Genomic DNA, 12,901 nt, shown 5'->3' with positions numbered 1-12,901 from the left:
TTATTATTATTATTATTATTATTGCTATTTTTACTATTATTATTCCTGATGTTTTTCATACTTAACTACTTATGCTCAAATGAATGTCAAATTAGGCGGCAAAAAGCTTACACGCTACATCTCTACAACGACGTGTTTATAAAATTACACACACACACACACACACACACACACACACACACACCTACAATGCAAATTAGCATTCAATCTCAATGGGACCCCTGATCAAATGTAATGCACTACACAGACTGACAGACAGACAGACAGAAACGCACAGACATCCAGCCAGCCAGACAAAAAAACAAACACACAGACAGACAAACAGACAAACAAACAGACAAACATACATACACACATGTAATTATCTCTACAGGTTCTGAAGTATCAATTGTACCGTCTGACAATCAGTTCACCCAACTGGGCTCCAACTTCATATTCACGTGCATCATCTCTGATAAACTCGTCAAAGATCATTACCATCATCATCACCGCGATGACGACGACGACGATGACGTCAGAGGGTGGCCGACTATGAGGTGGAAAGACCCAAACCAGGCGGTCGTTGGGGAAAAAGTTGATAGGTGGGTGGGTTGGTTGGTTTGTTTGTGTTTTTTCGTTTGCTCGTTCATTCTTTTTTGTTCATTGAAGAATTGGTTTACTAATTAATTCATTTGTTCACTCATTTATTTTTTGATTGTTTGACTTGTTTGTTTCTTCATTCTTTCATTCATTTATTCATCCATCTTTCTACTCATTCATTCATCAATCATCTATCTGATTATCTACCTGATTATCTTTTTCATTCATTCATTCGTTCGTTCGTTCGTTCGTTCATTCATTCATTCATTCATTCATTCATTTATTCATTCATTCATTCATTTGTTCGTTCGTTCGTTCGTTCGTTCGTTCGTTCGTATAAACATTCATTCAATTATTCACTCCTCCACAGAGTGTACAGCGAGCGTATAGATAGGCAGAAGAACAAGTTGTACGTGATGAACGTCAGCCGGGAAGACGAGGGTTCGTACATGTGTGAGGTCAAGGTCGACAACGGAATGATGCTCCTCGATTCCAACAAGCTCTACATTTATTGTTAGTTCATTCTCTTTCACGACAATGCATGCACACACACACGCAAACAAACACACATACAAACATATACACACACACACAAACATACACATATAAACACACACATACACACACACGCAAACATACACATACACACAAACATATACACACCTACGCAGCGGAAATAGAATTAAAAGGTCCTGATTTCCCGCCAAAAATTATGAGGGGGCACTCGGAGTTGTTGAGGTGTGAGGCCGGTGGTAGTCCAATGCCGGAAATTTACTGGAAGTTTAATGGGAAGAAAATTTCTAAATATGGTTGGTTAGTTGGTTGGTTGTTTGATTGATTAGCTGATTGGTTGGTTGGTTGGTTAGTTGGTTGGTTGATTGATTGGCTGATAATTGGTAGTTTGATTGATTGACTGGTTAATTTTTTGCCTGGTTGATGGTCTTTATTGTAGAATTCATTAACCATCCTAATTTAAGAAACAATAACACCCATTAATAACACCTAATTTATAACAATAATTATTTTTATAATAAATAATAATAATTATTATTATTTTCGTAATTTCAATCCAGACCGCCGAAAGTACGAGAAGTTGAGCGGTGGCTTGCGGCTGAACGACGCTCAGCCAAGCGACGCCGGCACTTATGAATGCATAGCCCACAACGTCAACAGAGGAACTTTTAATCGATCAAGATTTCTGTGTTTGTCTTGTGTTAGTATTCAGTAGTAGTAGTAGTAATAGTAGTAGTGGCAGTAGTAGTAGAAGTAGTAGTAGTAGTAGTAGTAGTAGTAGTAGTAGTAGTAGTAGTAGTAGTAGTAATAGTAGTAGTAGTAGTAGTAGTGGTAGTAGAAGTAGTAGTAGTATTAGTTGTAATAGTAGTAGTAGTATTAGTAGTAGCAGTAGTAGTAGTAGTAGTAGTAGTAGTAGTAGTAATAGTATTAGTAGTAGCAGTAGTAGTAGTAGTAGTAGTAGTAGCAGCAGTAGTAGTAGTAGTAGTAGTAGTAGAAGTAGTAGTAACGATACTAAAACTAATATAGATAAATTATAAAAGAGGCATCTAATTATTTTATCCATCCATCTCCAACCATTCAGATGCGCCGGTCTTGGGGCACGCGCCCTCCTCCATCCGGGTGGTGAAGGAGACTGACGCCATCTTGAATTGTAGCGCCTCATCCTACCCCCCACCAATCTACCAGTGGTTCAAGGTCTTGATGATGATGATGATGATGATGATGATGATGATGATGATGATGATGATGATGATGATGGTTGTGGTTGTGACAAAACTTTAGGATGATGATGATGATGAAAATATTGGTGTTGATAATAATGATGATCATCATCGCCACAATCATCATTATTCTCATCACCACATTATTATCACCAATTATTCAGTAGTAGTAGTAGTAATAGGAGTAGTGGAAGTAGTAGTAGTAGTAGAAGTAGTAGTAGTAGTAGTAGTAGTAGTAGTGGTAGTAGAAGTAGTAGTAGTATTAGTTGTAATAGTAGTAGTAGTTTTAGTAGTAGTATTATCATCATTATTCTCATAATAATGATGATCATCATCGCCACAATCATCATTATTCTCATCACCACAATCACCACAATCGTCATCGCAAACGACCACCCAGGGCGATCCCCACCGCGGCAAACTCCTACACAAGAGTAACACCACAGGTTCTTACGTCATCAGGAAAGTAGGTTACGATGACGAGGGCCGCTATACCTGCCTGGTGACCAATCAGTACGGCCGAAATGAGGTCACCACCGATCTACACGTCGCTGGTTGGTTGGAGTGTGACCTAGATATTTTATGATAATAACGTACCTAGAAAAATATAAACTGTATTTTTTAGTAATCTAACGAAAATACTTTACTCACACACACACACACACAATCACATACACACACACACACACACACACATGTTGTTCACACCACATACATGATGTCCGGATGTCCACACATACACATATTACACGCACGCACACTACACACACATACACATAAAAGTATGACCCAACTTCCATTTGATTTGTTCATTTGAGGAGGTCTAATAATTTGTATTGTATCGTATCGTATCGTTTTGTATTGTGTTGTACACACACACACACACACACACACACGCACGCACACGCACACAACACGCAGCAAACACACATACTCTACACAACACAACACACACGCACAACACGTACACACACACACAACACACACGCACGCACACACACACACAGTTCCTCCAAAAGTAAAATTAAGCAGACCACGTGATCCAGTTTTGATTGGGGAGAGGGTGATGTTACTCTGTGAGGCCTCCAGCACCCCGATGGCCAGCCTGAGTTGGACATGGACGTACGCGCAATATAAAAGAAATATCACGGCCCATTTAAGTAATTATAATTATAATTATTGTTCGTTCGTTCTTTCGTTCGTTCGTTCACTCGTTTATTCATTCATTCTTCTATTTATTCGTTCGTTCGATTGTTCGTTCTTTTTGTTCGTTCTTTTGTTCGTACTTTCGTTCGTTCGTTCATTCATTCCTTCATTCATTCATTTATGACTAATTAGTTTTTTTAACGCTTTTATCTCTAGTTATTATTATTATTTATTAGGAAGTTCGAAACTAATTAGTTTTAATTAATTGTAAAATTCTGATGAAAGAATTAAATGAAATGAAAAATTTTAAGGTCCAACGAAGGAAAATGGCGCCATGAGTGTGAGAGGGAGAGTTAGCGTTAGTATTTGAATGTTTGACTGCCCCATTGACCGATCGAGTGAATTTTTTTCATTCGTTCATTCATTCATTTGTTTGTTTATTCATTCATTTGTTTGTTTATTCATTCATTTGTTTGTTTATTCATTCATTCGTTCGTTCATTCATTCATTCGTTCGTTCATTCATTCATTCGTTCGTTCGTTCATTCATTCATTCGTTCGTTCATTCATTCATTCGTTCGTTCATTCATTCATTCGTTTATTCATTCATTTTTTCATGCATGTGTGTGTGTGATGATTGATTGGTTGACTCGTTTTTTATTCATTTACTTTCTCCATTATCATTTGTTCATTCATTCATCCCTTCAATTACAATCATTATCAGGAACCGACTCGAAATGACGTCATCATAAGAACGGACGCCAGCGGAATGAGTAGGCTACTGATTGAAAGTGTGGCGAAGGAACACGGTGGCTACTACACGTGCGTCGCTACAAATATGGCAGGGACTGATGAGATGAGTGTGCATGTTGTTGTGCAATGTAAGTTGATGCGATGATGACGACGATGATGATGATGATGACCACAATGATGACGATGGTGATGTTAAAAATGTATTTCTCCACAGATCCGGCCATTATAACAGGGAGTCAGAATCCGGTTCAGTATGCATGGTTAGGACAAAAACGTAAGTTCAGTTGTCAAGCTGTCGGCTTTCCACTTCCGTCTGTACTGTGGTTCAAAGGTCAAAATACTTTGCTATCATCAACACCTCATCATACTATTTATAACAGAGTGGAAAGTCCCGACACCATTATTAGTAGCTTAGAGGTTTGTTGGTATGCTTGTATGTTAAGTTTCGTTTCGTTTCGTCCGTTTGTTTGTTTGTTCATAGTTCGTTTATTTACTCATTTTTGTGTTTTCATTCAGTTCTTCGTTCATCATTTATTCATTTATTTATTTTTCCCTTCATTCATTCCATCTGTCATTTAACCTAGCAACATAAATTTGTCTTCAAGATAATTTTTTCATAATATTTTTCTTTCTTTAACGCAAACAAAACTTAATTAAGATAGATTCATTTGTTTGCTTTGCAAAAACTATTCCAAGCACACGCACACACGTACACACACACACACGTACACACGCACACACGTACACACGCACACACACGCATACAGATGACGCTGGATCATTCTCTAGAATACAGCCTGTACAATAATTATTCATGCGTAGCAAAGAATGCACACGGCTTCCAGGCTAAAAACATGCAACTGCTTCAAGCTTGTATGTTTTTTTGTTTCTGTGTGTGTATTTATGTATGTTTGTATGTATGATTGTCTGTATGCGGTGTTTGTGTGTACGTGAAAATGTGTGTGTGTGGGTGTGTGTGTGCATGTGTATGTGTGTGTGTATGTTTGTTTGTGCCAGTCACTGAGAAACAACAGTCTATTACAATACAACATAATGAAGAATAAATTCTTTATTTTTATAAAATTTGATAATTAATATACCTATTTATCTTCTACAAAGTTAACAAAATCATCTTTAATTTCATCATACGGTGAAATAAATTTAAATAAACTCATTTGTTTCATATTTCAATCGCCAGTCGTACCGTCGGTCCCTAGAAACATCTTGGTGGTGAACACGACGATCAACTCGTTCACCCTGCAAACAACTTCAAACTATTCAAATTCACTCGCCAGTCCGTCCATACCACCAATCACGTCATGGGTTGTTAAGTATAGAAAATTGTTGACGTCATCATCGTCATCGTCGTCTGATAAAGATTTCATCATTCATTCATTTGCCAACAGTTAGTCATTTGAGAATGATGATGAAGATGGCAGATGCAACAATGCTGCTTAATGCTGCTTGTAACGATGTCACAGGCGTAATTGAATATAAAATCCCATTGATGACGTTTTGATTGGTGATAATTACACAAGAAACGCTTTATGAAAGGAAATATTTCTCGAGAACCAGCCAACGCAACAAAAGACCAGCAGATCATTAAAAAATGAATTCTATGTCTACAAACCATGTTCAAAAACAATTTATCATACAATTCTTTGTATTTTAATTTCATATCTTGCTCTTAAGTACATTGCACTCTTTGAATAAGTGGCCATAAAGTGAAACTTTCCAGTCCGCTGATATTATATTTTACTAAATAAAAGTTTTTTTGGATTTGAAAACTTGAGAAATTAGAGCTTTGGCTATGCTAGTGTTAATATATTTTTACGATCCTATTGTTTTAGGTTTTGAAGTTGTGAACATTATTGAACATTATTACCTGACCAGGCAACCATCTAGAGATAACGAACCTGGAATCGAACTGTAGCTACTTGGTCCTCGTCTCGGCTTGCAACGTCGTTGGCCAGAGCGGTCTAGTAAAATTTCACGTCAACACGAAGCCCCAGCCACTACCACCAGCTTCTGGTGGTCGTCGTGGCGGGAAAGATGGCAATGAAGAGAAGGGAGATGATGGTTGGTTTAGTTGGGGTGGCTGTAGTGATGGAAAAATTGTGTTGATGGTGATGGTGATGATGACGATGACGATGATAATTGAGCGGTGGTTTACGAGAATTAGGAGTAAAATCTGATGAAGATACGGGCAATGTTTGATGATGAAGATGTTCATTTTATGTTTGCAGAGAGAGAGAGAGAGAGAGAGAGAGAAAGAGAGAGAGAGAGAGAGAAAGAGAGAGTGAAGAGAGTGAAAGAGAGAGAAAGAGATTTTTTTAAAAATACCCTGTGTATTATGCGATAAATAAAGTTTAATCATTTTTATAAAAATACAAATTCAGCCACAGTAAACGAAACACAAACAATCGCACATTCTACACGAATATTTCATCCTTTCTTTAATTTACTTTTTCGTCCATCCATCCATCCATCCATCCATTCATCCAACCAACCAATCAGCGATGTACATGCAATCAGACGAGGCAAACATGCTTAGCAGATCTTCCATCCTCTCCAAGAACAGGCAACCATCCGTCAAACCGGAAATAACCAAAGATCCTAAATTTTGGAAGAGCATGTCCGTCACTATGGTTGTTTTTGCTGTGGGTTTGTTGACGGTTTTAAGCACGGTGGTAATTGCGTTCGCGATTCGCAATCGTCGGCGATCATTATCTTCTTCATCCTCGTCGTCGTCATCATCTCCACCGCAAAATTTAACTTCCGGCAAGTACCACGTGACTTCCGTTCCGGAAGCGAGTCATAAGGTGAAAATTGCAGAAGAAGATGACATTGATAATTTGACCTTGAAAACGATGAGAAAGGTCAGTAAGGTCACAGAAAATTCGCCATTTGCCAGCCGCTATCAGTCGCTACCTCGCGCTAATGCTGCTTGCGGTTATGTTGTCAGACCGTTCAATAACGTAAACAACGCCACAAACAACGGTCCGCAGCAGCAGCCACAGCAGCAGCCACGGCAGCCACAACATCAACAACAACAATCCTGGCCGCTATCGTCGACGCTACCTCGCTCGCGCAAGATGGAAGTCGTCGTCAACCGCACTGCCTCAGTCATGCAGATGATGGAGGATAAGAACCAAAAGTCGAAACAGAGTCAGGCCTGGAAGGAGATGCTCAAACTGACGACAACGAAGCTCGATGATGACGAAAACGACGACGATGATGACGACGCACCTAACAACGACGATTCTGCTGTCAGTGGCGGCGACGACGACGACGAAGATGATGGTGGCTACAAAAGTGTCGACTGCACTACCAACGACATGTTGCTGTATGGAGGAACGGGATTTCCGTGCGGTCCAGACGACAGCGGCGCCTACGACAGCTTCACCATACGCGGACGTAACAGCGGAAGTAGTGAAGGAAGTTGCAGGATGAATGGGAGGATTGGTGGGGAATGTGGGAATGATGCACTACCTCCTCCACCTAATGAGATGCTGACCAGTAGTTCTCCTAAATATCTCCTCAACTGTCACCCATTAATGCACTATCCTCAACCACCACTGCACCAACCACCACTACAGCAACCACACCAACCACAACAACCTCAGCATCAACTAACACAGCAACAACAACTCTCACAACAACAACAACTTTTACAGCAACAACTTTTGCAACAACATATTTTACAGCAACAACAACAACAGCAACAACAACAACTATTGGTTAAACCATTTCCGCAACCACACCAACAAAAACAACTCCCATTGGCTATAAGCAGCCACGTGACCCCCATAAAAACCAACCAATCATATTTGAGGGCAAACTCAAATTGCCAGCAGGGCCCTTTCGACCCGTCCGTCCTTAATGATGAAGATGCCATCAGCTTCATTGATGATGACGACGACGATGATGGGGATGGCGTTGTTTATGATGATGACGACGACGACGATGATGTGGTTATCACTGATCATAGCGTTTCTACTGCTGCTATAAATAATAGTAATTATGATAATAATATTATTAATATTCATAATAATAATATTAATATTCATAATAATAATATTAATATTCATAATAATAATGATAAACATAACTTTAAAACCGGAGACCACCAGGGTAGAAGCAGAGTTCATTCATTCAAACAATATTAAAAAATTGATTAGTAGTTTGGTTGGGTGGTTGGCTGGCTGGTTGATCGATCGATTGATTGAATGATTAATTGATTGATTGATTGATCGATCGATCGATCGATTGATTGATTGATTGATTGTTTCGTTTGATTCGGTGTGAAATCTTTGCAAATTTTGAATTTCGGTGAAGAGATGCTGTATGGTCAAAGCACTGACCGGCTTTGAACGCAAATTATTCATGAAAAAAATGTGAAACTTTTCCTTATTTTTATTATTATATAATGATAATAATTATATTATATTATGTAATATTATTATTATATAATAAAATATTAAATATTTTTCATCTAGATTCATATGATATACATAAACCTTGTAGACATTTTTTGATGTTGCTTAGGTATGTGCTTATTGGCTTCAAAAATACTTTTTAAATTATATATCTGTGTGTGTGTGTGTGTGTGTGTGTGTGTGTGTGTGTGTGTGTGTGTGTGTGTGTGTGTGTGAAAGAGAGAGAGAGTTTTGTACGCTTCGAGTGTTGTACACATGGCTGAACAAGCGCCAAATATGCTGATGGATGCTAATTGATGTCACATCAAAATATTATTACAGTTGTTGTGTTGATGTTGTTATTTTTGTTTTGTGTCGTTGATGTAATTGTTGTTGTGTTTTTGGCGTTAGCCTTATGTTATTGTTGTTGTTGTTAATGTTGATAATGTTGACGTATTTGTTGTTGTAAATGTTGTCGTAATTGTTGTTGTTGTTGTTGTTTGATTACTGTTAATAATGTTATTTATGTGATTTCGTTATTGCTTTTTTCTAAGTTCATCTGTCTACAATATTCTACAATATTTTTACATTGAAGTTGTCCTTCTTTACAAAACAAACATCAAACAACCAAGGTCAAAATCTTACATCAAACTAGTTAGCTGTTTATCTCAACAAAATTAACAACAACAAAAACATCGACAACAACATCAACAATATCAACAACAACAACAACATCAACAACCACATCAACAACAACATCATCATCGACATTACTGATTTACATACAGTTGTACTAAAACACACTAATACTAATTAATACCACTAAATCTTTAATGCAAGTACTGTGTCTTTAAACTACTAAATGATTGCAGTGTAAAAAGTTAGTAATGTTACTTGGTCATACTATATTAACTTTCCTTTACTATGTTGACTTGCTAGTGAATACTTTACATAATAATACCTTTGTACATATCTTTTGCTTCGATTCGTTTTTATCTAGACTCTAGAACTCTAGACACACACACACACATACACACACACACACACACACACACACACACACACACACACACACACACACACACACACATACATACATAGTTACATATACACGCACTCACATACAAACACACACACATAGTTACATACACACACTTAAACTCACATCCACACACACACACACATATCTACACATACAAATAAGTAATATATAAATATATATATATATATATATATATAATTGTAATTACAACACGCGCAAACACACACGCATACAAACAAACAAACGCATACATACAAACAGACACACACACATACAAATATACATTATTATTATAGCACACATATTTTATAATTATTTTAAATATTTTTCTAAAAAAAAAATCTTTCATATTTTTTTTCACTTTCATTGCCTCAGGGTTTATTCTGTCTATACTGCTTTGTATTTTCCGTTAAGTTTATATATATATATATATATATAATTTAAGTTTATATATATATATATATATATATTATTTGTGTTGTTTATTAATACTGTTTTTATTATGATAATTATAATTATTCTTATTTTTATGGTTATTTTTAATTTATTTTTTTTTTAATAATTTATTCAATTGCAGAGATTAAGCCGGTTTTATCCACAAAAGAATCTTCATTCAAAATGTTTTTTTTTTACAATTTTTCGGATTTTACTGAGAAATATTTTTATTCTGCTCGATATAAATCTGTGTAAATGTTTACAATCTAGTTGGTATCGAGTTGACGTGTTTCTCTGCAGTTATTTGCAACGAGCTAAATTTCGGTTTAAAATATCTGTAAAAATTTACATTTCTGTTGTAAAGATGTAAAGTTTTGTTGTAATCATTGCTAGGTTTACATCTCTGTTGTAAAGATGTAAAGTTTTGTTGTAATCCTTGCTAGGTTTACTATTATTGATTTCGAGATTGTCATACAAATTTACATTTTTTCTGTTAAGTTTCCTTCACCAGTTAGTAGTTCACATCTATTGTTTTGAAGCAAAACTCTATTTTTTTGTTAAAAAATAAAATTTCATGGCTGTACTTTTTGCTTGGTATGTCTTGGTATGTTTATGAGTTGATTTTTCTCTCAATCTCTCTCTCTCTCTTCTCTCTCTCTCTCTCTCTCCTCTCTCTTTTTCTGTATATATATATATATATATATATATATATATATATATGATTCGTATTTCCAGTTATTCCTACTTTAGTTAAAATCAAGTTCTGCTTTTGATTTTTTTTCACATGTCTAATGTTTAGTTAATCATAATTTTATTTACAATTTATAATATGTATAATAATTATTCATAATTTCACTCTATGACCATATACTTTCGATTTCATGTATAGTAGCTGTTGTTGTTGCTAATGTGTGCGTGTTACTGTTATTTATATTGTTATTGTCGGTTTGGTATATATATATATATATATATATATATATATATATTTACATATATGTATTGTATATTTAACATACACACGCACACGCACACATAGTCACACATACATACACAGACACACACACACACACAGTTACGCATGCAGAGTCACACATACAGACAAATACAAACACACACACACTCATATATTTGCTTGTTTGGGCTTTATTCGCTGTGCTTCTTATTTTAAAAAATTACACATCAACAAGTATAATCAATGTAATTATAATTATTCTCACAGAATATTATGGCGTATATTATTATTTATATTATTATTTTATTATTATTATTATTGTTATTATTATTATTATATGAGCTGTGCTTTCTATAGTTTTTATATTATAAATAAGCTTTCGGAAGAGTTCGATGAATTAATTCCACTTTAATTCTTACTTGATATAGTATAAGACTTTCCTCTAGAGTTAATAATTAATTTAATAAATAGATTACACCAATTTTATTTTTAATTATAGTAATTAATATTTTAATTAATTAACTTAATTGACATTTAATTGGTGAATATATAAATTTGTTCCGCTAAAATGAATTCATTGAATAATAATGCCATGCTGTTTGGAGTTTATTTGCTTAAAATTAAAAATAAAATCTAACAAATGTATCTTTGATTTTCAAAGATCTTGCGGAATCAGCGGTATTACCTGAATGTCTAAATGTGCATCATAGGCCAATCTTCGACTCATAAATCTGTCTATAGAGAATAAAATCTGTACGTTTTTATATAACATTAAGGATTGGTATGTGGGATTGTTTGTGTGTTTGTGTGTGTGTGTGTATGTGTAAGTACGTGTGTTCGTTTGTGTGTGTTTGTGTGTGTGTGTGTGTGTATCTACTTACTCACTTGGCTACACCTTCCTCTGAAGTTTTGGATGTTGATGGGTGCCGTGCTACTTATTTTACCGACGTATAGCTATCGAGATTGGGAATAAACTAATGTTATGTGCAAGTATAATTAGTGTGTGTGCGTGTGTGTGAGCGTGTGTGTGTGCACGTGTGTGCGTGCGTGTTGTTGTTGTTGTAATTAAAATGTTGCTGTTGAGTTCAGAGACAAAAAGTACAGAAAGAAAGATAGAGAGAGAGAGGGGGGGATGAGAAGAAAGTGGGAGAAAGAGAGGGAAAGAGAGAAAATGGAAGTGAAAAAAAGGAGAAAAAAACAAAAGAATAAGAGAGAAAAAATAAAAAAAGAAGAAAAGAAAAAGAGAGAGAGAGAGAAGGAGAGAAGGAGAAAGAGAGAAAAGGAGAGAAAGACAAAGAGAGAGGGAGAGAAAGAGATAGCGAGAGATAAGGAGGTCGCATGTTCAAAGCTTGTTATGTCTGTCGATAGTTTTATAAGACGATGTTGAAGATGGTCGGACAATTTTGTTGTTTTTATTCTTGTTATTATTATAACAATAGCAATAACAATGAATAATAATAATAATAAAAAGTAATAATAATAATAATAAAAATAATAAAAATAATTTTTATTGCTCTTGTCCAAACAACACAAAAAAAGATGAACTTCGAGACTATTTTTGCTCCAATGCCGTTTCAAGTGCTACGATGGTGATGATGATGATGGTGGTGATCATAATGATGATGATAATGGTGGCGGTGATAATGATGATAATGACGATGGTGATGATGATGGTGATGATGGTGGTGGTGGTGATGATGATGATGGTGATGGTGGTGATGATGATGATGATGAATAAGAATATGATGATAATGATGGTAATGGTGATGGTGATGATGGTGAGTAATACAAATGATGATGATAACGATTTCTAGGATGTTTGACGACGATGATGATAATGAAAT

At 35.7% G+C, this 12,901-nt stretch overlaps 1 protein-coding gene across 1 annotated transcript in view; it reads left to right on the top strand.

The window, feature by feature from the left end:
• The window catches only part of HELRODRAFT_182778 (hypothetical protein), a gene marked incomplete at both ends in the record, with an annotated part of 7,259 nt that extends 832 nt beyond the window's left edge, over nt 1–6,427 (top strand). Inside the window, 14 exons of the mRNA XM_009033505.1 lie at nt 201–231; nt 374–581; nt 950–1,092; nt 1,251–1,331; nt 1,653–1,781; nt 2,174–2,286; nt 2,713–2,866; nt 3,320–3,472; nt 3,770–3,816; nt 4,182–4,338; nt 4,425–4,541; nt 5,409–5,615; nt 6,104–6,289; nt 6,393–6,427. Of these exons, the coding sequence (XP_009031753.1) occupies nt 201–231; nt 374–581; nt 950–1,092; nt 1,251–1,331; nt 1,653–1,781; nt 2,174–2,286; nt 2,713–2,866; nt 3,320–3,472; nt 3,770–3,816; nt 4,182–4,338; nt 4,425–4,541; nt 5,409–5,615; nt 6,104–6,289; nt 6,393–6,427 (1,761 nt within the window). The remainder of the gene's footprint in view (nt 1–200; nt 232–373; nt 582–949; nt 1,093–1,250; nt 1,332–1,652; nt 1,782–2,173; nt 2,287–2,712; nt 2,867–3,319; nt 3,473–3,769; nt 3,817–4,181; nt 4,339–4,424; nt 4,542–5,408; nt 5,616–6,103; nt 6,290–6,392) is intronic.
• Nucleotides 6,428–12,901: the final 6,474 nt, after the last annotated feature.

The sequence above is a fragment of the Helobdella robusta genome (genome assembly GCF_000326865.2).
Source record: "Helobdella robusta unplaced genomic scaffold HELROscaffold_92, whole genome shotgun sequence".
NCBI classification, from domain to species: Eukaryota; Metazoa; Annelida; class Clitellata; order Rhynchobdellida; family Glossiphoniidae; genus Helobdella; species Helobdella robusta.
Note: the sequence above shows the minus strand (reverse complement) of the source record. Positions and strands in the feature narration are given on the sequence as shown.